The sequence below is a fragment of the Pseudopodoces humilis genome, chromosome 1 (genome assembly GCF_049639895.1).
Source record: "Pseudopodoces humilis isolate 2021_Gansu_Grassland_sample_001 chromosome 1, ASM4963989v1, whole genome shotgun sequence".
NCBI classification, from domain to species: domain Eukaryota; kingdom Metazoa; phylum Chordata; class Aves; order Passeriformes; family Paridae; genus Pseudopodoces; species Pseudopodoces humilis.
This window is the reverse complement of record NC_142200.1, coordinates 55,543,875-55,569,615: the sequence shown is the minus strand read 5'-3', so window position 1 is coordinate 55,569,615 and position 25,741 is coordinate 55,543,875. Positions and strand designations below refer to the sequence as shown.

General features: G+C 34.0%; 1 protein-coding gene across 1 annotated transcript in view; it reads left to right on the top strand.

Moving 5' to 3' along the window:
• Positions 1–25,741, top strand: part of RTTN (rotatin) — a 78,468-nt gene that overhangs the window by 40,907 nt on the left and 11,820 nt on the right. The window contains exons 32-42 of the mRNA XM_005517449.3: positions 1,100–1,171; positions 4,586–4,778; positions 7,574–7,656; positions 13,649–13,757; positions 14,524–14,722; positions 15,711–15,801; positions 16,805–16,958; positions 17,111–17,248; positions 18,091–18,302; positions 22,050–22,155; positions 24,928–25,022. Coding sequence (XP_005517506.2) covers positions 1,100–1,171; positions 4,586–4,778; positions 7,574–7,656; positions 13,649–13,757; positions 14,524–14,722; positions 15,711–15,801; positions 16,805–16,958; positions 17,111–17,248; positions 18,091–18,302; positions 22,050–22,155; positions 24,928–25,022 — 1,452 coding nt within the window. The remainder of the gene's footprint in view (positions 1–1,099; positions 1,172–4,585; positions 4,779–7,573; positions 7,657–13,648; positions 13,758–14,523; positions 14,723–15,710; positions 15,802–16,804; positions 16,959–17,110; positions 17,249–18,090; positions 18,303–22,049; positions 22,156–24,927; positions 25,023–25,741) is intronic.

Below are 25,741 nucleotides of genomic sequence, written 5' to 3'. Positions count from 1 at the left end.
GTTAGATAAATAGGTTGCTAAAGCATAACTAGTTAGCTTGATTTTGATTGCTTCTTTGTAACATTTATGAATGCTTTGGTACAAACTCATCACCTGATCTGCAGTAAATATCTGTTCATTGCAGACATGAGGTAATGGAATTTGTCTAGGCACTAAGGTTTACTGGTGAGAACTGAAAGTCTGTACTATCATAGAACAACACATAGAATTATATATTGATGAATTTAAGCTCTGTACACTTTATTTGCAATTTTTTATGGCTCTAGTTGTAAGGTTTTTCTTCTGTTCCACTCAGTAAGAAATAAAATCTCTGACACTCAGTGACTTGTTTTTTCTCAGCTGTACTGCTTAACTAACTTTATTTTCCAAAGTAATATTTGAAATTATATCTCAAAATGCCTTTGATAATGTGTCCTTCATTATTTTATTTAACTCCAAATTATTGTGTCTTAATTATAGTCTCTAAAGATTCACATCATTGACAAAAGATTGACGAAATATAAAAAAGGAATTTCAATCCATGCACAGACATGTGAAGTGTCTGTAAGATAAATTAGGAAAAAAAGCATGCCATATATTTTTAAAGGAAAATACTTGAAACATGTCTCTGTCCTAATGTGTTCACCACATTGTCCCAGTTATTTTATATAATAATTAAAAACCCCAAAACATACGGACAATAGAGTGAGTGGTCATAACCAGTTATCTAGGCTTTTCTCTTCAGGAATATTTTTCCCCTGGTACTTGCTGTACCTGAAATGCTTATTCTGTAGGTTTGACTGTACTGGAACAGTGATGAAAGTGTTTTATAGACAAATAAATTTGTTTCTTTGTGATTTCTATCCCATCTTTTCCTTGTCTTTTTTATATACCAGCCTGCTCTTATGCCATGCTTTGATGACATCTCTTGTCAGTCAGCTTAAGGGCTTTGAGGTTATATCCTTCTAATTATTTTTTCCTAACATGAGCATTAGAATTCTGTGTATTTCAGCATACACTGAAAACAGTAGAATAAAATGTAGACTGTGCTATTCAATCTGATGTGGTTTTTTGAACTGTGATGGCTAGATGGCAATATTGATGCTTTAATATCTTTCAGGCTGCTTTTATTCTACAAAATCTACTTGTGATTCCAATCCCTACAGAAGACACAAAGGATTGCATTTGGCAAGTGAGTGACTATTACATTTGATGACAAAAGTCATAGTGTAGCAGAGAGAAGTCATTTGATATGAAAAGTTGTGTCAGAATAAACTTGAAAAATTACATTTCTAAGGTTGCATTTTGGAAAGAAAAATAAATAAATAGACAGACTTCTCTCAAACTTCTGGCAAGCTTGATAAAACAACCAAATTTAGATTACATATATGTTGCATTTCATTAATGTAGTATCTTTGGGTTCCTAGGAAACTTGCTTACTTATATCGTATATCATTAACATTTTAGGATAGAAGTTGATAATTTATTTTAGCCACACTTGGAATGCAAGTAAAACATGACTTGAGGTGCATGAGGAAGAAGAAATTCTGCCAATGTGATGTTTATAAAATGTTTTGAATGAAAGATGAAGCAGTTTGTCACTTAGGTCAATTTAAATGCTTCTTGAAGACAGACACTTGCTCAAAGCAAGGTGAAAAACCAGGTTGCTCATGGCTGCTTTCAGCTGGATTTTGATTTTCTCCAAGAATGGAAACTCCACAATCTCTCTGGGCAACTTGTTCTAATCTTTGACTACCCTCAGACAGAAAGTTTTTTCTTAGGTTTCAGTAGAATTTCTTGTGTTCTAGTTTTTGCTCAATGCCTTTTCTTCTGCCACTGTTTTCCTTCCTAATTTGCCCTAAACTAAGACAAATACCAATGAGAGAAAGTCTGTCTCCCTTTACCTTCTCTCAGATATTTATCAAACTGATAAGATCCCCTGGAGACTCTTCCATTTCTGCTCTAGAGTCAGTCATCTTATTTTAGTTTCAGCAAGTCTGGTTCATTGTACATCAGGATATTTGGATCTTAGCTTTCCATTTTTAAATTTTTTTGTGACCTTGATATCTGTTTTTAATGTCTGTCTTGCTCTTTTCAGTATGTGATATTGTACCTGTAGGGAACAGTGTGTATTAGTTTTTGAAGAAATTTGCAGATGCAACAATGTCATTTTTAATCTGTTCTTTTCTGCAAAAGATCAAGTTAGTGCAAAGGCATTTCATCTGTTTTACTAGGATAAGTTACCTGTGATTCAGCTGCACCTAAAATCACTTATGCTATTTCTTGAAGAGTTAAACTGTACAGAATGCCTCATCTTTTCTTTGCATGTACATAAAGGAAGATGTAGAAGCAATTTTAAAATCTGTCCCATTTTTCAGTCTTACTACTTCTAATTTATCAATATAAATAGTGATTGTTTAAATTCCTAATAGTAGGAGGTTACAAAAGGGCAGCCATTGTGACTTGTCTTTATAGATTTTATTAGAAGTTGCTTTTTAGTCTTTTTTAAAATTTTTAATGACTATGGTGAAGGGACAAAAATTGAATCTAGTTGCACAATTCTGGATGAATTCCAGTGCAATTAAAAGAAGCTTTGAGTCAACATGATTCTTATTAAGAACTGCAATTTAATGGAAATTGCTCATCACTTAATAAGTGTGCATGCTGAAAGGTATTATCAAACAACACTTTATGGTTACTGGTAAATTAAAACTGTTCAAAATAAAAACAGCAGTTAACGGTAAGATAGCACCAGGATCAAATTTTATATTTCAGAGTAATTTTTCTTCCTTGCACTGAATAAGGTGATTTGTCTGTTTCCCTTGATGCCAGGAAGAAAAGGAGGGCTATTAAGTGGATCTTGGTGAATAGTAGGAATACTATGCCATCCAAATTAGAACATTACCATTTTATCCCTTAGGCAAATAGAACTGGAAAAGGAAATATGAATAGAGTTGGTAGGCCAGTATCTTCATGAGAATGTTTCTTGTGTTAATGTTGTCTAGTTGATCTGTTTTATGATATTTTGTTTTGCTGTGCCACTTAAAAAATTTCCTATTCGACTCCCTAGTCATGAGTAAAGTCAGCCTGTGTAAAGTACTCTAAGAGTGCAGCAGACTGTGTTGTATTGCTGAAGTCAGAGCACTCTGTCAATGTAATTGATGGGTAACTCTTTCAAGGCCCTCTCTTGTACAATAAAGTATCTGGCATGACTTTTGAAACTGTCAAAGACAATCTTTGATAGTAAAATTTGGACTGAATTTATCAGTATTTCCTAAGTTAGACTGTATTGACTGTGGCAAGTGCAAAGTCTGTTGCTGACAGTGTATGAATAGAGTTTTATAATTTGTCATAAATAGTTTACTTGAAATCCTACATTCTGCTTCAAACTGTTCATAATATCTCATTCTCCACTAGTTGGTGTAAAAGGCAAATAGTGAAAATAGATTCTGTATTACAGAAACTAAAAAGAATGAGAGTAACCACCTAAAATTTTTGTGGTAACTTATCTTATAATACAAAATAGTTTTATTGCTTCTACTGCATCTAGTTTTATTTTTTGTTTTGTTTTATTGGGAAATAAACTTGTATTCAGTGTAAATGAAGGGATTGGGGGGGAGCCTCTTGGGGATAAATAGTGTTTTCAAATTACTTCTTTTCGGTTGATCCAGTTCTGCTCTCTTTTGACTGCCAAAGAAAGTTTCTAATTAGCACTGAAAGTTCTTCTTTCCATAATTTTAACTAGTTTATTTTTGAACTACTGCAGGATGCCCTCTAAAACTGCCTTTCTGAATGTGTAATTGGTTTGAATTTTTCTGAGTTCTTCTTCCTTCTTTGCACTTCTAATATTTATGGTCAGTCTAAACCAGATTATGTGTAGCTTAATAAAACTTTTTGGTTTTTTGTGTTAACGTGGAAAAAACACTGAAGAAACATTTAACAAAGACAGTCAACTTAAACTGTTTATTTGAAATACAACTGGAATCCATCATCTTAAAGTATAAATCCGCTGTTCTAGGAAGTTTTCCCTGATGTCAGTATTTAAAAAGAATTAATTAAAAATCATACTTCAAAGTGAATTTTTTTGTTTATGCCTTGTTTTCTAAAGAAATCTTTTATCATAGAAGATTGACATAGCTAGATGTAGTATAATGACAGTATACTTTAGAGTAGGATGACTTTTTGAGGATATTTAGTCTTATCTGAGTATAGGCGTGTTTTTGCCAAGAGAAAACTTTTTCCTTGCTTGATATCTGTAAGTAGAATTAAATGAGACATTAAGATTGTAAAGTCTGCTGACGCATTTACTGTCTTGAAGCTACTCATTTACAGCTTTTCATGAGTTTCTACTTAACTGTTAGCACACTTCTCAGGAGATAAATAGCTGTTTGATTTTGCTGAGTCATTAAAGCTTTTGTAAAATACTGTGATTTAGCTCACCATTAAAATCTGCATTTCATTTTTGGAATTTATTAGTTACAGCCTGTAAACCAATATGCACATGCATACACAGCATTAGCCTTATTTAGGGTGGGTTTTTCTTACAGTTTATTCTATGTAAAACATTTCTTTAAAGTAATGATGTCTGTGAATTTCATGTCTTCAGGGTCCTTGTGTACATGATGAGGAGTCTGGCCTCTCTCAGACAGGAATACCTGCGCTTAAAGCCCTTTTGTATCACTGCCAGTTCTATGAACATGTGAATCAGATGGTGAAACACTGTTACCTAGGATGTTACATGTTTGATTTGAATTCTTACAAGGAAGACAAGCTGAACATAGAAAAAGATGGTATAACTGGTAAGTGATGTTGATGTAAACTTCTGGTATTTGAAACCTACTTAAATGAATTGTAGTTTTGAATAACTTACCTCCAATAATTCTTAATAATAAGGGAATGGAAAATATATAAAACCTGCACTTAAATATGTTGTGAAGTCAAAATATTGCTGTGAGGATTTAAGTAGATAAGTCACTAGTTTAACATAGTCAGAAAAAGTTCTGATCAGTTAATTACATCTTCAAAAAGTTGCAAGTGGAAAAGATGTAATTGATTCTGCAGTATATTTTCTTGCAAAATATTGGGGGTAAAATACTTTGAACAATTTCCACTTTGACATCCAGTCAACTTTCATACAAGGAAAATTTGGAAAAAGAAATACATAAACTATTTTTAAGAGTTCTGTTTCTTGATGTGTTTCAAGTTTACAAGAATAAGAATGGACTCTAATAATCTTAAGTTGCATTCTAAGACATTCAGATATAATTTAATTCATAGAATGATGAAATGTAATACTCAGGCTAGATTTATTTGCTTATTTTTAACCTGTATACCCTTGGAATATCTCAGTTCTAACTTTCATAGTGACTAATTGAACAATATTTCTAAGACTCACTATGTTGCATTGTGAGAACACGCTTGTCCAAACAAATCTGATGATCATAAGCTTAGAAAGCTAGGGGATTTTTCAGAGATCAATTAATAAAAGATTTCATGAGCAGAAAATTAATGAGTTTTTTTGGTTTTTTTTTTTCTTTTCTTACCTTTTCTGTGGGCCTAAGCTTCCAGATTTCCATCTTTTAAGGCTGCTGATCTAAATAGTTCTTTTTAACTCCGTGTCATGGGTGTAGTAAGAACTTCAAAGTTGTTTAGAGAAGCCCTTCCACTGAATCACAAGGTGCAGGAAGGACCCCCTTGCTCTCTACATGCCTTCTCCTGTAGCTGGGTTCAATCCTAGACCCAGACTTTTTCAGAGGTTTAAATCTAAGGAATTACAGAGGGGTGTTTGAAACTTTGTCTGACTTTAATCTGTGGAATTAAGGATGACAATCCAGGTAAAGTTATATAAAAATGAATGATTTACTATGATAAATGACTAGACAAGAAGATCCTAATCAGAATTATTTTTTACAGAGTATAGAAGCTAAAACTGCTAGTGTAGTATAGAGTACTGTATCTAATTATGTTAAAGCAACTATATTAAAGCTGTCAAAAAAGAAGCAATTATTAAGTAGAGATTGATGTTACCCATACCAATGACCCTGGACAAATCTCTTTCGTTCAGCCTGGAGTGACCTTGAGGGGCATCCCCACCCCAGGAAGGAATCTCCACACACCCTCTAAGGGGTATTTTAGAAAAATCTGCTGTTTGAAAGTGGGATGGGGTTTCCAGAGTTTAAAGTGATTGACTGTCAGTCATATATCTCAGGCCAGCTGGACATTAGAATTTTTAGATAAGAAGTAAATAAAGTATCCTTGAACTCACTATCAAGCTGTTTAACTTCTGGGGTTGATGAGTCAGACTAGTTTAGTGTAATTCAACACTAAAAGCAGCATGACACCCCCTCTCCGTTTACCACTAATAATTTTGCAAAATAAAGTATTGTTTGAGTTGTTTTGCCCATTCCAGGCTGAGCATCCTGCTGGATTCTGCATTTGTTAAACCTGTTCCAGAGGCATGAACAAAAGAGGAATGTTACTACCCTAGCTAAGTTATGACTTTATGACAGACACGAGGAAAGGAAGCATTCTTGGTTAACTCACTGAGAGAAATACCTCAGCAGTACACAAAATTCCAGTCATAAAATCCCCAATTTCTTCAGTGACTGCTTTTTTTTTTTTAATCTATAAGTGTGATTTTTCAATCCAATGCATTTTACTGCTCCCAGGGTCCTCTTATTTGTGCCTCTTAGATCTGTTAGCTGATGCAATATCGTATCCAAGAGTAACTCAAGATGTATAATGGTACAACTTTTCAGTGAACACTTGAGATACATTTTATCAGTCATTGCAAAGAAAAGCCAGAAAATACAGCATTTCAGGAATAAGAAACAATTTTATTTTTTCTTTAAATAGGGGAGAACAGGACCTAAACCCTGCTGGGCTTTTTCCCTGTATAGTTTTCTCACATTTTTCAAGAATATAAAAAACTCATCTGCAGTGTTATGTTAGAAATAAAATAGTTCATTTTAGTAATTAATGAGGATATATACTGGACATCTACTTTTTGGGGTTTGCACTCACAAATCGTGTAGTCTAGCTTTATACTTTGTTATTTTCTTTTCTAAATATATGACAGCTTCAAAAGTATTACTGACAGATTTGTGCTATAATTTTTTGGCACTTTTTATTCTGAAACAGATTTACAAACTAATTCTGCCTTCATTATATATATGAATATGGGTCCTCTTGGAACTACTCTTAAAATGCAAATTTGAAGTTTTTTGAAGACATCTGTTTATTATGTGTGTTCTTTGAGACCATGGTATGTTACTTCAATACTTTTGTGCTTTTGCATTTTAACTAAAACTAAATCTGATCTATTTGAAATTACTGAAGGCTATGCAACTGCAGTTTGAGCCAAGTGTAGCTTTTTCTAGACTACTTTATGTCACATGGAATTTTTATTTCTGTTTATTTGGGGAATATGATGTGTAAGACTTCATACGTACAATGTGTGAAAACCTATGTTCTGAGATCTTCAGAAGGATACCTGTGGTTGGCTACTTTTTCACTGAAACATTTCTTTAAAAAGCTTGTTACGCTCTCTACTGATCTTACAGTAATTTTGATTCTTATTTTTGATGCCCTACAGATTTTGATGATTCTCTCAATCTTTGGAAGGCTCCACCTAGTCAGAGCAAATCTTCACATTCTCACTCAACATCTGAAACTATGGTAACTTCCAAAGTAATCTATTCATTTTAAACATAAAGTTGTTTGTGAACTGGTTTCAAAAAAATTAACACTCTTAAAATTACTAAAAAAATTCCAGCATAACAAAAAACCTGAAATCAATAAGAAACTAGCTGTGAAATGAAGCTGAAATTTACTCCAATGTACCTTTAATATGCTGAAAAAGCCCTTTTGTGATTCTTAAACTTGAGCAAAAATAAATAAGGCAGCTTACCTTGACTAGCTAAATGCATAAGGCAGTGCTGAATTCTATAGCTTCCCACAGCAAGACATATTCTCTAGAGATTACTCTGTAATTTGCTTTATTGACAAAATGCGGTCGTCTCCATTTCTGGTTGTCACTTCTGTTGCTTTTATCTAAATTGTCTGTTCAGAGTGAACCTGTATTTACACAACACAGCTACAGAACTGGATCAATCAAAGCCACATAAATACGTTGGGTATTCTGTGCCATAATAAACTCTGGATTCTGAAAATGCTTTTTTAGAATTTAAAAGTGGCACAAGTGTTTGCACATGGAAAACAGAAAGCAGGTGGCTGCTTGAAAAATTTGTTTCTGGCTAGGGTGTGGCAATGAAAAGCTGTACACAAGTGCTGTCTTTCAAGATGGCAAATGGCACAGGAGGAGAAATTGGAAGATTCTTTCAGTCCTAGAGTAGATTTGCAATATCAATTCATCAACATTCATTAGTTACCTGATAAAAATCATGTATTTTTCAAAGACTGCAGTATAAATCAAAGAAAACTCTGACATGTTGCACTGAAATCCATTTTTTAGTTTCATATTCAAAATTTTTTCATTTTTTCATTTATGAATGAAAAAATCTAATTTGTTACTGAAGCCAGAATATCATTGTTTAGAAGTTTCTTTTTCTCTTAATCAGATGCACGTGTTGATATGACAAAGGCTGATAAATCATAAGATTCTATATTTTTTACTGACTAAAATTTCTGTGCTTAATTTTGCTGTGGAACATGGTAAAAATGGAAACAGAAAAAACAGTATTGAAATTCTGTCTTAAAGCATTGCACAAGTATAATTTCCTTGCTCTTCTGATTCTCTTTTATGAATTTATTATTGTCTAGTACTGATAATGTTACTTGCATGTTTTTAATAATTGAGGAAAAAGTTCACTTGTAAACTAATTTCTCATTTTCAGAAATTTTATTAATTAATTTGATTTTCATTAATCAAGAATAACAGCCCCCCCAGCCCCTTAGGGTTATTTTAAACACAAATTTTCAAATTTGAAGATTAAAACTAAAATAAATGAAAGTGCATGTAAATCAGGAAATACATACAATCATGATTGCTCCATAAAAAACATTTACCTAAGAATCTCAGATTTTTTAAAAGCAGTTGTTCTCAGATCACTCTTTACTGAATAAATTTAGTCACTTACTTAGAGGAATGAAAGTTGAACAAATTTCATCTTGTTTTGTTGATGTTACCTGAAGACAATTAAATTGCAGCAATTCTTATCAGAGCTGGGTGTCTAATCTACTTAAAATTGTGCTTGAGTTTTTATGAAGAATTGGACAAGTTCATTACATTAGATTTCTTCAGCTTCAGTAATTTTAAATAAAAGCAAAAAGGAAAAAATAATTTAGAATCTACTAGATCAAACTAATGTATCATATTTATATATGTAAAATGTCATCAAAGTTTAACAGAAAGACTTGGCTCTACTATTCCATTAAATAGATAACTAATTATTAACAGTGGAAAGTACAGTGTAATACCAAACTACACCAATTTATATAAGTCTTCCACATATTGTAAACTTCATACTTGTTAAGATTATGCTCTTACAGCTAACCATGGGAGTTTTGTTGCAGTTTGTGTTTTGTTTTGTTTTCCTTCTTTTCCTGACATGTAGGAAGATGTGACACTAAGACTTTGATTGCCATTTCTGGAAGTTAGTTTAATTTCCATTTATCCTTCATGGATATTTTTAGCAGCTGTAAACTTTATTAATTTATTTTTTGTTAACTAAGTTTCTTACCTTTAAAAACATGTGAGTGCTGACATATTGGAAATTTCCAAGCTGCAAGATGTAGTGGTCTGATGTTCCAATACCACTATTAATTAGGAGAGAAAAGATGGATGAGTGTAACTTAAATGGAGGCTGATTGCAAACAGAGGGCAATTACCTGAAGTGTGTATCTAGTGAAGTTAGGAAATACTTCTGAAAATTCAAACTTGTCCTGAAATGTCAGGTGTTTTTAATTTATTCCTATATAACTTCAAATTTTTTGGGTCACAGTTTGGCCCAATTTCTGATGCATGCATAAAGAAATACATTTATGAAGTCATTACAAAAAGTTTGTAGAAGTGTTGCTAAGTGTTGGACATCGGTGATGCCAGGGAAGATATTGTTATTCCAAGCCCACGAGATGGCGTACTTTCCCCATCAGAGATGGAAAGAAATCTGCAGGTCTCACTGAAGGGAGAAACGTGCTTCAGGTGCGTGGCACAGATTTGATGAAAACCCCCACAAATACTTAAGAGAGAGCAATCAAACCAAGTAGAATTGTTTCTATTGACAACTCTTCTCTGATGTTTTAATAACATTAAAAAAAAAAAATAAATCTAGGTATGTCCATATCGATTCCTATTCCTAACAACCTATTATTTTTCTCTGCTTCCAGATTTCATGTAACCAGTACTTGAGCTGTGTGCTATCATGAGCTGATTTCACTCAGAGTTATATGACCATAACTGAAAGTTGCAACTAAATTATTTTTTGGCTTCATCTTCTTTCCTCTTCTTTCCTCCATCCCTAATTATTTTCCCCAAATTTGCAGAAAGAAAAATTGAGAAAAGTAAAAAGAGAGTCAGAAATTTTGCCAAGACCATAAGTAAAATTTTACTCATTTTATAGAATAAGGGATAGTCATGTGGGTATGAAATCAATGATTCAGTGTAATAGGAAAAGACAGCAGAACTGGATTTTCTGTACTGTGTTAACTCATGCACTGTATTTTGTGTCTTTAAGGTCACAGTGGATTACAGATTTTTGTCAAATTTATCTTTATTTTTCTGTGAACTGGAATGTGGATAATGCAAAAAGGCCAGTTCTGAGATGATTAAAAATCTTGGTCTTTTATAGAATAATTAGCTTAAACATTAACTCATGTTCTCATTAGAGAAGACAGATCCTTACTCTTGTTTTAACCAGTATGTTTGCTTTGTGTTTAGTACATATGATAAGCGATTGCCAGTCTTCATGGAGATACCAACTTGCTTTACACTGCATAAATATGCTAGGGCTATTCTGTGTCCAGGACATCTTAGCAAAATGAGCATTTATTTTAAAACTTGGGCTAAAAATTATGTGAGCTAAAGATCTACAGACGTCTCCCAGACAGCTTTAAGTCATGGCCATTCTTTCCTATGAAATATTCTTGCTATTTTTTATAAAAATGTGTGCTTTATTTTCTGGAACCGTGGTTACCAGAGTGTTATGCAGTTAAGTGATTTAAACCTTTGAAAAGGGAACTGAATAGAATTAATCACTGCAAGCCTATTAAAGCAATGCCAGAGGGATTTTTGTACTAGAGGTTAAGAAAAGACCTTTTATTCCTATCTAGTAGATAAATGGCAAAACCCTCACATTTCTCCCTTGTTTCCACTCTGACAATTTTTGTATTCTTTTGAATTAGTTCTAATCTGCAGTTGTCATCTCCCTCTCCACACACACAGAACCTTTTCCCCTTTTACACCCCCTTCCAAAGTTTCACTGTTAAGCAACACAATGCTTCATTGCTCCCAGGAAAAATATGGTGGCAGTAGTAAATATCCTTTACTAAATACTCTGTTCCAGACTTCCAGTTCATCCTTATCAAAGGTGATTTATAAAAGTGGTTTTTGTTTAGTTTTGTTTTTTTTTTCCTGCAGGGCACAATGGTGTGGAAACAACTTAATTGTGTTACTGTGTGTTTTCTGTTAGGACAGCAGAAAATTTTGGGGCTTAACCTATTTCCCACTGTGAAGCAATTATCAATAAAAGTTCCATCAGTGCAGGAAGATGACATTTTTCTAACCAGTTAAAGATTTTGTTGATTTTTTTTTTAATTTATTTTTTTTAACATAACAGAGAAGTTGTTTTTATTTTCTTTCCCAGAGTATTTAGATAGTTGCAGATGATAAAGAACAGTTGTATGAGGTAGCTGATACTGTTTACTAATATGTGAAAGGTTGTATAATTCATAATAATATCCATAAGATGACTCTTAGTATAGTTAAAGTACTTTTGGGGTCTTACTTGTTTTAGAAGAACCATATGGACTGTTAGAAGTTACCTTTTGAATTTGTACTATTTAAGGAAAAGTGTTATGGTTTTTCTCACCTATTATAATGCTTGGAATTGAAGTATAGAGCTGAATAAGTGCAGAATTTGCCATGTATCAAGATAGATTTGTTTAATAGAATTAATGGATTTTAGTAATTATTTAAATTAGCAAACATAGAACTTCAAGTAACTTATTTTAATTGGAAAGTACGCTATTTAGTTCTGCAATCAAAATAGAATTTGAATTTCAATCACTCAGTACAGCTTGGTACTACAATTTTCTAATAAGAAAATAATTTAGCCAAGCGTTGTCCTAGTCTTTATATGATCCAAGCTCTATATGAATCCTTTGTTTTGGACACACCCCCAGATCTTACTGTAATTTGTTTTCTGTGTTATAATCCTCTGACTTTTCTTGAGGAACAACTGAGCAGGCTTAAGAAGAAAGACTCATGATTGCAGGGTGAACAATAGTGGGAGACCAGAGGAAAGTGCAGGAGAAAAGGAAGTTACAAGGAAGAACTTGCAAGGATACAATAGCTAGGAACAAAGTGATCTGTGATTTCCTTCCCTTCAGACTCTTTTTGTCTGTTAAGTCACTTTTAACATTTTCTTGGGTAAAAATACATTCCAACTGTTATTCTAATAGAGTTTTAAAAAAAACCCAAACCTTTGAGATATTTCAGTCTTCCTTAGAAAGCTCACTGTGAGGAAAATTCTAATAACACCCTTCTTCAAGCTGTAGTTCTGCTGGGGTTTAGTTGGATTCTCCAACATTCTATATTCTTTGCTTTGTCTAGTGACACTTTTGAGGAAAATTGTCTGATGTGAATTTTCCATCTAGAAAATAAAAACCAGAAGTGAAAGAGTGACTTGACATGGTAGATACTTGTCCTGTGTTCTGAAACAGGTTACAGGTCTTTTTATATCACAAAAGCACAACATTTAGCTGGATTCTGAGTCTTCTGATCTCAGGCTTGTGGTTTTTAAACAATAGCAAGAGTATTAGGAAATTTTGAAAACACACAAAATTCATCATGCAAATAATGCAAAATTGTGGAGGAGCATGGTATTATGTCAGTAAAGTTATCATATCTACTGTCATTTAAACATCTCATATCTTCACTATGAAATGAATACATTTAAGGATCACAGGGTTAAGGTTAAGAGAAGTACCCAGAGTTCAAAAGACTCAGGGATGTCGACTTTGACTGATGACAAATTCACTTGTGATATTTTTATCTGAGTGTGTTCTGGTACAAAGGGACAAGTGCTCATGTTCTCAGTAGAGCAAATAGTCCATGAAAAATTTGAGTTTAAATGCTTCAGTAATGTCTTTCTATCTTTATCCAAATGTAGGTTGAGTCAATTATATGGATGAAAAAGAAGGATGAAGAGAAGGAATTTCCAGTAACATGGGCATTGATCAGTTTTAAACTGAAATGTTTCAGACTGTTCATATTTCCCATCTTTTAATAGTTTCAGTTATTGGGTTTTTTATCATATATACGCACACATAGTGGACAAAATTTAATCAAATTGATTTTGAACAGTAATATTTCCATTGTATTTGATTTTGTTGGTTGTGATGGGTTGTTTCCACTTCCTAAGCAGAATATAAACAAAAGACTAGTCTGTAAAAGCTGGAATCAACTAGTTTCTTTTTTATGGCTTTCTAGATTCTGTCTGCATCACCGTCACTGGGGAGTGTTACTGAGCTTCAGGCAACAGTTCCAAGTTCAGCCAGTTTTATTCCGGAAACTGTGGCTGATCGGCTTACGGCACAAGGTAAGTCAAGCTTGAGACTTGTACCTGATGCTAAATACAGTGTATCCACCTGCCCATATTTCAGTCTTTGTCCATGCTGTACACCCTACAGCTTGCATGTTGCTGGAGCAGTTGATGCTTTTAGTGCTTGTTTTAGAGGACAAACATTAAACACTTCCTTTAATTTGACAGAAGCAAGTGCAAATGGTACTGCTTGAAACGTAACTCAAGACTTGAGTTCTCTTCTTGGCATCTACTCGTGCTTTCAACATATCAGTCATGGTAGAGCTGTCATATACATACATGCCCACAGGAGTGTGTATGCACACACATACGCATAGATGTATACATGTAGATTTATATAAAAGTCTCTTTATATGTAGAAAGATAAAGACTAGTAAATATTAAAAATATATTTATAATCATGTATGTAGAGAGAGCTGTTTTTAATAAAATAAATATATTTTAATAAATTATTAAATAATTATAATTATTATTAATAAAATAAAAATATTTTTCTTTTAAAGAAAATACTGTGAATCTGTAACTTTCCAAATTTGCTACTTATCTTTATTGAATGTCTGGTAGAAGGAGCATTTTATTTTCAAACTATTTCCTGTATCTGATTTAATTTTTTTTTTCTTCCCATTCATTCCTGAATATACAGTTTAAACATAGAGAGGACTTGATTGTTTTATGAAAAATACAAATAAACTTTATTTATGCATCTGCTGTAATTTAATCTCTTGGTTGTTTTGGACTTTTGTTTTTATTTAACTCACTCTAGGTCAAAGTGATACAACCATTACAGAATCTCCAAGTCAACATGATTCTCCCATGTCTGCTGCTCTGTCTAAACAGCGTGCTGTAGTCACACCTGCCCTTTTGTCAGCTGTTTGCAGCCTTCTGCAAAATCTGCTGGTTGTCATGCCAAAAGATACTGGAATTGCTCTTCAACAAACACATTTGCTAACAACTCTCAGCAGGTATGAGATCGATAACTGTTGAACTACAAACAAGGTGTAGCAATAGATGTTTAAAAAATCTTTGAATGAGATCTACCCATGTTTCTTACTAAAACTGTTAAACATATTGATCACTTCTTGCTCTTGAAGTGTTCAAATTTTTTTTTTATAAAAAAATGCAATCAATTGAGGAAAATAATCAGAATTTTTTTTTTTCTCAAAGAATAGGTAATCATATTGGTGATTCCATTTGTGGTGTATGTCTTACACAGGACTACTGTGTTCCTCTCACGATGTTTTAGGGTTTTGTCAGGTACTTGGAACTGCAGATCATTTCAGCTCATTTTATGGTTTTCTTCCTTGAGTTGTATGAAATATTTTGAAGATGAGCCAAGGATTCTTACACTAGAAGAGAGTAAATAAAACTTGCCAAATTTGGGTGATTGATCTTAGTGTTTTACTTCCTTTTAAAAGGAGGAACCACTTCGAAGAAGTCTTCAGATAGTATGCCATGTTTCCATTTCCATTGTAGCCAATTCTTTTGTCTGTAAAAATGTTTGGAAGTCCTGAAGTGCAGTATGAAAAATTAGTTCATTTTTTGGTAAAAGTTTTCAAGAGCATTTGTAGTTGCTCTTCATAGTGCAATTAATGGAAACACAGACAAACAAACATAAGACCCCAGCAACCCTGATGTGAATACAGCTTATATTATTGCAGAACTGTTTATTCTTCTAGAGGAAAGAAAATAAGAAATCAAATAGAAAAAATTGATTTTTGCCAGTGCAGTAATAGCTATTGGAATTTATATTAGTCTAGCTATTTTGAAACAACATACTTCTACTATAGTTGCCATTGCACTAGATTTTCTTAAAATAGTGGGGTTTAGCAGTAAGTGCATCTTACTTTATTTTTACTCTGTTTACTTATATTATTCTCTTCTATGGAACGTTAAGTTGATAGAATGTTTAATTATTTAACTACATTTCTAACCAATATGTTTTTTTTTTAGTCTTATAAGTGCTAATCTGGTTGAAAGATGCATCTTGGAACTGAAAGCTCCATTGGGTCATCGGTGTCATATAGAACATATAAAAGCTCAGGTTAGAGAAGCATTTGTTACTTCCTTATTTTTTTAAGCAATTAATTTAATTATGTTAGCATAATTTATATTCATTCATATAGTTCAGACACACTGCTATAGGCTATATTTGTGTGAATCTTTATGCTTTTGACAAAGCTTAAGTGAAAATAAACCATTTTATTCAACAGAGGAGAATTAATTTCTGTGTTAGGACTATAATTAGAATGACCAAACTGAAAATGAATTGTCTTTTAAAAGTATAAGTTAAATTTAGCCATTGAAGAAATTATGTAATAAAATTTTTTTTTGTATGTTACTGAAGTATGAGCCAGATATAGCTACTGACACATTGGATATTTATTGTCTGGAACAAACCTGGCTGCTTTGCTTTGTCTCTGATCCTGCAGACACTTACATAGTTCTCAACTAGTTTTGATCTATGCAAAACATTTAGGGTTACTGCTGATAGAACTACCTTTTTATCAAATTTAACTCTGTATATACAATGTATATACAATGTATAGAACATGATGTTTCATGACACAGAGCTATTTCATAGCTTCTGCTGCTCCGCATTCAGATTTACTTTGAATAAAATTACTTCTCTAATTAAAGAAATGTTTTTCTGCAGAAAATTGATGAAAATAAATAAAATATGTCAGCTTCTGTTTTTAGGAAGACACATGTATTCCTCAGTATTAATGACGATTTTTGTGTTTCCCTTTGTGACCTTCCAATGAGTATACTGCTCTACATGCAGCAAGAGTCATGACCTTCTCACAAGGAACTTTTGCTTTGGTACCAGAAAATTGCACACCTGTTTCCAGACTAGGCATGATGTTTCATCTTCTACAGTAAAAATTAAGAGAACCTTTTTAAATTCATGTCCTATTACTTATTTTAAGTGGTATATATTCATTGAAAATGTTATGAATGAGTTGACATAATGTGATTAAATTTAAAATAATGTGAAAGGTGCAAATATATGGCTTTATTTCATATCTTTCTAAAATATTTTACAGGTCTTGTTACTACTTCAGTACTTGTCATCTGTGTCCAGGCTTCTAAAATCATGCTTACTGGTTGACTCTGATCTTGTAAGTCAGGATGAACTGTTGAAACCTCTTTTGGGGAGTACCTTCAGGATTCTCACCATACGTCCCAAAGATGGCTTAGGTAATGAAGTACTTGTTTCCTTTACAACCAGACAGAGGCAGGTCTTTATTAGGTACCATCTTGATGTAAATGGACAGGTGTGGTCAGGCTCAGCTTTCCAGGTTTGTGCATATTTGTAAACAGTTTGATTTTTTTCTGTGTTATCTTTGCAGATACCGAGTTAACATCTGCACTTCATGAAACATGGGTAGACTCTTTCAGCCTTCTAGCTACATTACTGTGGAAAAGTGGCCAGATATCTTTTCCATCTGTGACAGCAGCCTTTGCAAATCACTGTACAGCAATAATTGGTAAAGACTATTCCTGGATGTTTTTCTCCTAGCAACTAATAAACAAATAGAAAAGAGTGTCATTCCTCTTTAGATGCTATTAAGTAATTACTAATGAGATACCCACAATGAAAACTAATGTGTCCAGAGCTTGACTGACTTGTTTTGTTTTCTTCACATGTGTGGATGAGTGATTTTAGTTGTAAACCTTAACCAAATATGGCGTTTGTGAAATGATCCATTAGCACTTCATTTTGTTTCCCTTCTTTCTTCTTAAATATCTTGCAGAAAAGAAAAGTTTTAAGGGGAAATGAGAGACATAGAAATCCAAGGTTATTATACAGGAGTTTATTTATTGTATTTTAATTATTCTTACATTAGTTACTTGCATAGTTAGGCAGGGTTCTGTGATGTGCTTCAATACTGAAGTATGAACATAGACCAGACAAGCTTGTGCATGTTAAGAGATCTAGTGAATCCAAATCTAATTGCAAATAAAGCAGCTAATGGGTACTGTTGGTTTTATAATGTTAAATGATAAAATTGATAAAATGAGGAGAGTTCAAAAAATTACTGGACAAATGAGTGATTTGAGTGAAGTGGAGATTGCTTTTTTTGTTTTATAGTCAATGAATGTAGAGCAATTAATTAATTCAACCCTTATAAAACTCAGACTTTTCTTTCTTAGATTTTTTTTTAAAGACTTAGAAGATATATAAAATTTGTAGAATTCCCTGGGCAATGCACAGTATAACTGCTTCCAGATTCACATGCTTTCTTTGATAAGTCTTTGTTCTAAAGTATACTTGAGCTTTATTCATAATGAAATGTGAAAAATTTAATTTTTTTGTTTAACCTTCTAGATACTATTTCCGATTGTATTCATCTGTCTACCACATATCCTGCTTTATATATGGCTAGTTTACAGTTCCTTTCTGTCCTTTTGAATGAGGAAGGAAGAAAACAGCTCCAGGATAAACAGAGTGTTTGTCAGAATCCAACTATTAGCTTTCTTCTGGATCACACTGAAGAATGCCAGGCACCAGTAACTCAACTTACTGCATTAATTATTCAGGTATTTAAAATTCCACAATGTGATTGGAAGGTATTTTTGCATTTTTGATTATTTTGCTTTCTTTATATTTAATCCTTCCCTTATTTACAGGTTGGTAGTAGTAAGTGAAATTATATGTGAAATTTGTGTCTTATTTGTTTTCCCTCACAACTTAGTTCTTTTATCTATATACTTATTTTCCTTCTTTAATTTATGTGCAGTTTGTCACTGTAACAATCATAGTGATCTATGATTAGAAGTGTAGTGTTTTTTTCTGAATGATGCACCTCATATAAAATGTAACTTATGATTTCTATTGTTCTGAAGTCATTGTCTTGTAACTATTTTTTTAATAAGTATCCTAAGATACTATTTTGCTATGTAAAGCATATAATGTTGACATTTATTGGTCATATACTGGATGGTGTGACCAAAAGAATGCTCTCTTAATATTCATCTCCTCTCTTTGTATGGATGCTGAATTCTTGTAGAATAAATAACCTTACTACTACAAAGACTTGTCCTGGTATCTGTCACAAACAGCTGTATTCCTTTGCTGCTCCATACATCACAGTGGCTCTATCGTATCTGTTGGGATGTGGTATTTTGTCCACTGAGAACCTCCTGTCCTCCAGGGAGGAAAATCTTCCCAATAGGATCTTTCTTGGTCACTCTACAGACCACTGAAACCAGAATTGTCTGTCTTTGAGTTATCTGAAATTAGTTGCCAGAGCATAGCATTTTCATGTAAGGACGTGATTTTCAGGGACTCAAGCAAAATAGGGGCACTTTAAAATCCCATGGTTTGCTAATATCCTGTTAGGTTTTTGTATTAATGCTTGCATATGTGCCTGAAACTAAACTCCTTGGCTCTGGCACAAAAAGTATGGTTGCATGAGAGTCTGTCTGATAAAGACATGTTGTAACATTCCTCTGTTTTCATACAAGTGTAACTGCTTATCAGTCTGTGCTTATCAGTCTGCGCCAGCAAAAAGGGACAATTCTTACGGAGAGAGCAGAAAAAGTTGATACCATGAAGAATGAACTACTGTCAGGTCAATTAAAGGACATTAGACATAGTTTGAGTATTGTAAGAGACATCAGCTTTTAACATGCTTTTTAACTGTTCAGAGATGTAGACAGACATTGCATTTTGTTCATAAAAGGGTTCAAAAGATAGCCTGTGCTCTCTGGGTCCTTACTGGGCTGCTGTGATCTCCCCAAAAGGATAACAGAATTAGGAAAGAAAGAGCTTCAGTTTTTTAGATCATGTATTTATTTACACCCTGTCACAGTGGTCATTGACAGGACAGTGGAATGAGTCCATGGGATGGAAGATAACCTATAAATAAAACAAACACCTAAACAAAACCACCATTAAACATGAAAAATCAACCCAGAAGATTTAGGACTTTCTTCAGGAGAAGCACTCTTAAAGAGAAGCAGTCAAGCAAATAATTGGCTAACATAGAAAAGGATGGGAGACTTTTCAAACAAGCAGTCATCTCCATTAATCATCCTAAATACATAAAATCTACATAATACCTGATATATGCAGTGGCAAATGCTAATTTAGTACCCAGTGTGCAGGTATGAATATTAGTAGACCAGGTCTCAAATTGGAATTCATTATCACATATAAGAAATCTAGTAAGTGCACATGCTGACTTTGAAAGGCATTGGATGTTTTGTGTACGTAAATGTTAATCCTTGTGTACACATGCTTAAGATTAGAAATAAAATTAAGAAGGAAATCATAATCTATATATAAACTCTCAAATTTTGGCCCTAACTTTTTTTATAAATATAAAGCTTACAATATTTTAGAAAGACTGTGAACTCCCCTTCAACTAACAGTAGGTGCAGACTAACATAGCCAGATCTCCTGTGGATTTATGGGACATCTTAAATTTATTATGCAGCATAATTTCAAAAAAGAATTAAGTATCCATTCTCACTTCAATACTTTTAGAATAGTTTAAAACTATAGAATCTGTTGGCACAAGGCACTATAAATTTCTAGAGTTATTTTTTCCATTCAACTAGTAGTTAATCATTAATTAATTCTTAATTACTTTTGCTCCCTATGCTTGACATAAATTTTCTTTTTTTATTATGAGCTGCAGTTCTTGTTGGCAGAGTAAGGAAAAAATGCATAAAAGAGCATGCTTTAAGAATGGAATTTTGCTAGTGTTCAAGATAAAATTTAGAAAATAGCAAGATAAAATTAAAACTTTTGAAAAAGATACAGGTATAAGACAACTCACCTTAATTATTGGATCAGTTCTAGTCTGCCACATAATACTTATAGGAAAATATGTTTTTTATTGCTAAAATATTCATGAATATTAAGAAAATGTAAAAACATCTAGCAATTTAATAGAGAAAAAGCCTTTGAGTGGATAAGTCACAAAACCTACATCTTAGGCTATGCAGGATTGCTGGAACTCAACAATTTTTTCTTTCCTGGCTTGTGTCAATTAGTTTAAGCTTTTAAGTACTTAAACATCTAAATTTTTTAATTTGAAAAGAAACCATCACCTGTCAGAACAGAAAAAGAGTTAATTTACTTTGAAGATTCTTGTGTTGCTGTTAGATTTGAGATTTCACACCAGATCTAATAAAAACAGTTGTAGTCTAAATGTAAAGTTCTTTTTTGTTGGTTATAAACACAGAACCCAGTCCATGCTTCGATACTTTGATTGGGTGTCAGATGTCCTTTTCAATGAGGTGTTGGGTTTTTCTAGTTATTAACTTACTATTTATTATTTGACCTCCTCACCCCTGGTTACAGTGAACACTTCAATAAATTATCACTTTAGGCCGTGCATTGACATTTTATTGCATATGAAAATTTGAAAAAATTGTTAGTTCATTAATACATGGTGTATGTAGAATTAAAATCTATGAGATACCATGGATAGGTACTCATGAGATTTCTGTCTAAAATATTAAGATTTTCTTAAGATGTTGGATTTTTGGCTAACTTCAAACTTGTTTCTCTTTTTACTATGATCCAGTAACTGTTCGTATTTTCTTGTATTTTTCTGATTGTAATGGATGCTGTTTTCTGTTATCTTGGATGTCAGAAGTGGCATGATGTTTTAGGGAAAATTGCTTGATAGACAAAATTCTCTAGTGGATAATATATGAAGCACAGACTGTTCCTTGTCTTTGCACTGTCTTGTTATATGACTCTAAATAAATATTCCTTCAAAAACACACAGATTATACTTAGATTATTAGAAATGTGGTGATGCTCACAAAGGCCTCACAAAACTAAGACAAGCTACCATTTTTCACTGTTAAGAGTATCTAAAATAATTATTGGTGATTTTTTTAAAAGAATTTCGCTGTATTTAATCTCATCATCATTGTGTAAAAGGGAAGTGAGATTGCACTAAAGGCATGTCAATGAGATGTCTGCAATACCAAGCCTATTCCTGAATATTAGGAAAAGTATGGAATGCCAGGATTTGGATTCTAGGCCTTAGAAAAGTAGAATGTTGAGAAAAGAATAAGAGAAGTGGGATTTAGAGCAAAAGAAGAAAGATTTAATTAAAAAAAAAAAATAGTTCCAAGAAAACCTGAAACACTTCAATGCAGACTGAGTCTAAACATGAATGTAGAGAGGGAGAGCTCTATATAGGAATGCAGTGATAAGTCACCCAAATGAAAACATAGACTCTGACAACCTATTTATGAATATGAATACTACTGTTAATATGGTCACTTTTCCATTTCAGTAATGAAATTGCATTTTTGTAGGTCTGTGAAAGAAAGTCTTCAAAGGATGTGCTGAAAGAAGTTGCTACAAATGCACTGCTGTCTCTGTTAGCTGTCAGTAAAAATGCCCAGAAATGTGCTTTGGAAGGTGAGCATCTCAAAATATATGTTAAATGATTTACAAATCAAATGCTTGCAGGTGTTTTGTATATTACCTCTAAATAGTAACTTTTTTTTTCAAAGCAGAAGACCTAGGTTTCAGTGGCAGGGGTTTTTTTTCAGATTTTCACTAAGAAATCTTATTAATAATTAAAGTTTTCATCTGCAAATGAAATATTATGTTGTAGCCAGTTTAAAACCCTGTGGTGAAGTCACAGCTCTGTGTTGGAGTAAGAGGAGACCTGTTAGCTTTTTACCAGTAATGGCATATTAATCCATTAGAAACTGGAGATTTTGCACTGGCAATATCTTCATACTTTTGTAGGTGAGAGTATGCCCTGTGTTTCAGTTCTGGCTGTACCTGGACAAGAGGAGACTTTCTCAGCTTTGTTCTTCCCTGACTCTGTTTCTTTGGTACCATTTTACAGTTTAAGTAGGACTTTCTGTCCTTCACAGTAGTAAACTACTAATCAAAGGCTTCTTGTGCCCTCTAGAACACAGGGGAGAGTGGTGAATTTGCATTTCTTATGTATCGTGTGTTTTACACCTTTTGATCTGTCCAAGTGCACTTTGTCTTGGATGCTTTCCTGTAATTTGCATCTCTGTTTTTTCCACTTTGTATACCTACACTACATTGAAACACATAGTTTAGACAGATCTGCTCAGTGTGTGATCCTTATAGTGGCAGAAACTCAACTTCAAATTTGATACTTTCTGCTCTTTCCCAGTGTACTGGTTCTGTACTCAGCCCTTACTTCAGTCAGGGTTCTTCTTCTGTTGATGGTTTACTAGATCATCTAAGTTCCTGCTTCCTGTGAAGGCACTTCCACTGCAGGAAATGCATCATTCTGTGCTAGAGCAGCCTTCAAGTCATGCCTACAACACAAACCTTAGAAAAGAGAAAGAGGACTTCTGGGGTTCAAGGCAGTGTTCTAAAGATACCTGTCGCTCTAGCATCATCTGTTCAGCTCTTAAGGGCTACTTTAAGTTAAAAACACCAAGTTTTGCACCTCAAAAGGGACAAGCCCTTACAGCAGTAGAGGCTGACTGGAGAGCTGAAAAGGGCCTGGTAGGCAGCAAGTGTGAGAAGGCTAACAGCATCCTGGAAACATCCTGAACACAGGAACACAGCCATTAGATCAAGAGGAATCTTCTACTTACCACTTGTTGGACTAAATCTAGAATACTGCATCCAGTTTTGTCCCAGTACAACAAATGTCAACAAACTGGAGCAAGTTCACTAGAGGGCCATCAGGGTGGTTGTGTTCAGTTGTCATTAGAGAAGAAGCTGTGGGAGCTGACTTACATTCAAAAAAAGAAGGTTTTGGTAGGACCTATGAGATTCTGAAGAAGTTGGAGACACATTTGTTACAGCAGTGAATGGTATAGGAGGATGGAAAGAATGGGCATAAATTGAAACATAAGCGTCAAACTGCCTATAAATAAACATTTACCTTTGAAGGCAGTAAAGCAGTGCTAGACATACAGTGCTGTCTCTGTCTTTGGGCATTTTCAAGATCCAGTAGGATAAAGCTGCAGGTAAACCCTGCCTGCTTAGAGCTTGTTCTGCTTTGAGCAGAAGGTTGGTTATATGACCTCTGGCCATCTCTTCCAACTCAAATTACTCCATTATCATGAAATCATAGAATGCATTGGAAAGGGCCTTTAAAGGCCATCCAGACCAACCCCCCTGCAATAATCAGGGACAACTACAACTCTATCAGTTACTCAGAGCCCTATCCAACCTGTTTCCAGGGGCTGGGCATCCACCACCTCTGGACAACCTGATCCAGTGTTCCACTGTCCTCATTGTAAAAAATGTCTTGCTCGTATCTAGTCTAAATTTGTCCTCTTTTAGTTTAAAACCATTACCCCTTTTGCAACAGGCCCTGCTAAAAAGTTAGTCCCCAGCTTTCTTAATTTTTTTTAAGTGAAAGGCCGCAACCAGGTCTTCCTGGAGCATTTTCTTCTCCATGCTGAACAATCTCAACTCTCAGCCTCTCCTCACAGATGTATTAGATCCCTCTCAGGATTGTTATGATCTGTCTCTGCACTCACCTCAACAGGTCTTTTCTGTGCTTCTTTTCTGCTACCCTCTAGGTGTAACCATCTAACCAATTCCTCATCCACCATCCAGTCCATTTGTTAATTGCATAACTCTCCAATTTTGAAGGAGGTTGTAGAGGACTGCATGAAAATCCTTACAGAAGTCCAGACAGATGATATCTGTAGCTCTTACCTTATTCACTTACAAAGTCATTCCATCATCTTATAGTGACTTAAAGACTCTAGATCCAAAAAAAAAGAGCCTAACTCAAAATTTTTCTCTTTAAGTCAGCTGAGTGGTTGCTTTGATTTGTCTCACCACAGATGCAGCAAATCTGCTGTAGTTAGGGAAAAGCTGGGTAAAATAAATGGATGCCCTAACCTCATGAAGTTTCACGCTTTTAAGCAGAATTGTTGAAGATACCCTGAAGAATTATGAGTTACTATCCTCTCCACACAATTCATCTTCCCCTCTCAATCTTTACAGTCCTTCCTTTGGGCATTCCTCTCATGGGACTTTGTTGCAAGAGGACTCAAATGTATTCTTGCTTCTTGAGAGCATTCAGCTAGATGCACTTTATCTCAGGAAGTGTTTGCTTCTTCCTGATATCAAGAAGATAACAACAAGATCATTGCCAGAAAGATAGTTTGGTTTTTAATAAAGCATTTTTGATTGTGAATGTAATTATAAACGTTACTGTTTTTTTTCTTCCAGCTGACCTGATAGACAGCTGTATAGAAAACATGAAGCACATTCATACGCAGCTGAATTTGGATTCCCTAAAGCCTGGAAAAGCACAGAGAAAAAAGGTACCTATAAAAAACAGAACACTGATAGCGTAAAGTGATTCCCAGCTTGCTTTTGTTTGTTTTTTTTCTTGAGGCAGATACTGCTTGTATGTGTCACAGATGGGACAAAGTAAATAGCAGCTGGTAGTGCATCCAGATACTGGAGCTTCTTTAAGATTCAATGATTTTAGAGCTTTTACTAACTTAATTATCTCACATACTCTTCCACCCAGCAGTCTCATTAGGTTTCAACTACCTTTTCCAACACAGGACTGCTATTTCAGCAATGTCAGGCAGAAAATCACATCTATTCATACTTTGCAGTCATGGGTGTTCACTGGACAAAGCCCCTGGGCATGTCCTGGCATATTTTTCTATGCATCTCTGGTCCTCAGGATCTTCTCCCGTTTGCCAGATTGTTCCTTCAGCCAGATTGTTCCTTCAGCCAGGATATTGGCATTCTTCTTTTTGGGCCCATTTCTTTTTGTCAGGGACTGTCTTTCTGACAGGGATTTCTTTTCAGGAATCCTTCAATCCTTCTTTTTTCCGCTGACTTTTCTTTCCAGAGCTCCAAGCTTCTGTTTGCCTAAACTCAATAGTCTACATGCAAAGTATAATACATGATCAGCCTCTGAGTTACTGGTTTTGTCTCATTTCTTTTCATTAATTGGAGGATTCAGGACTCCCATTTCTAGTCCAGGCTATTAGCAACTAGTCCATCCTGGCTGAAAGCAGCAAAT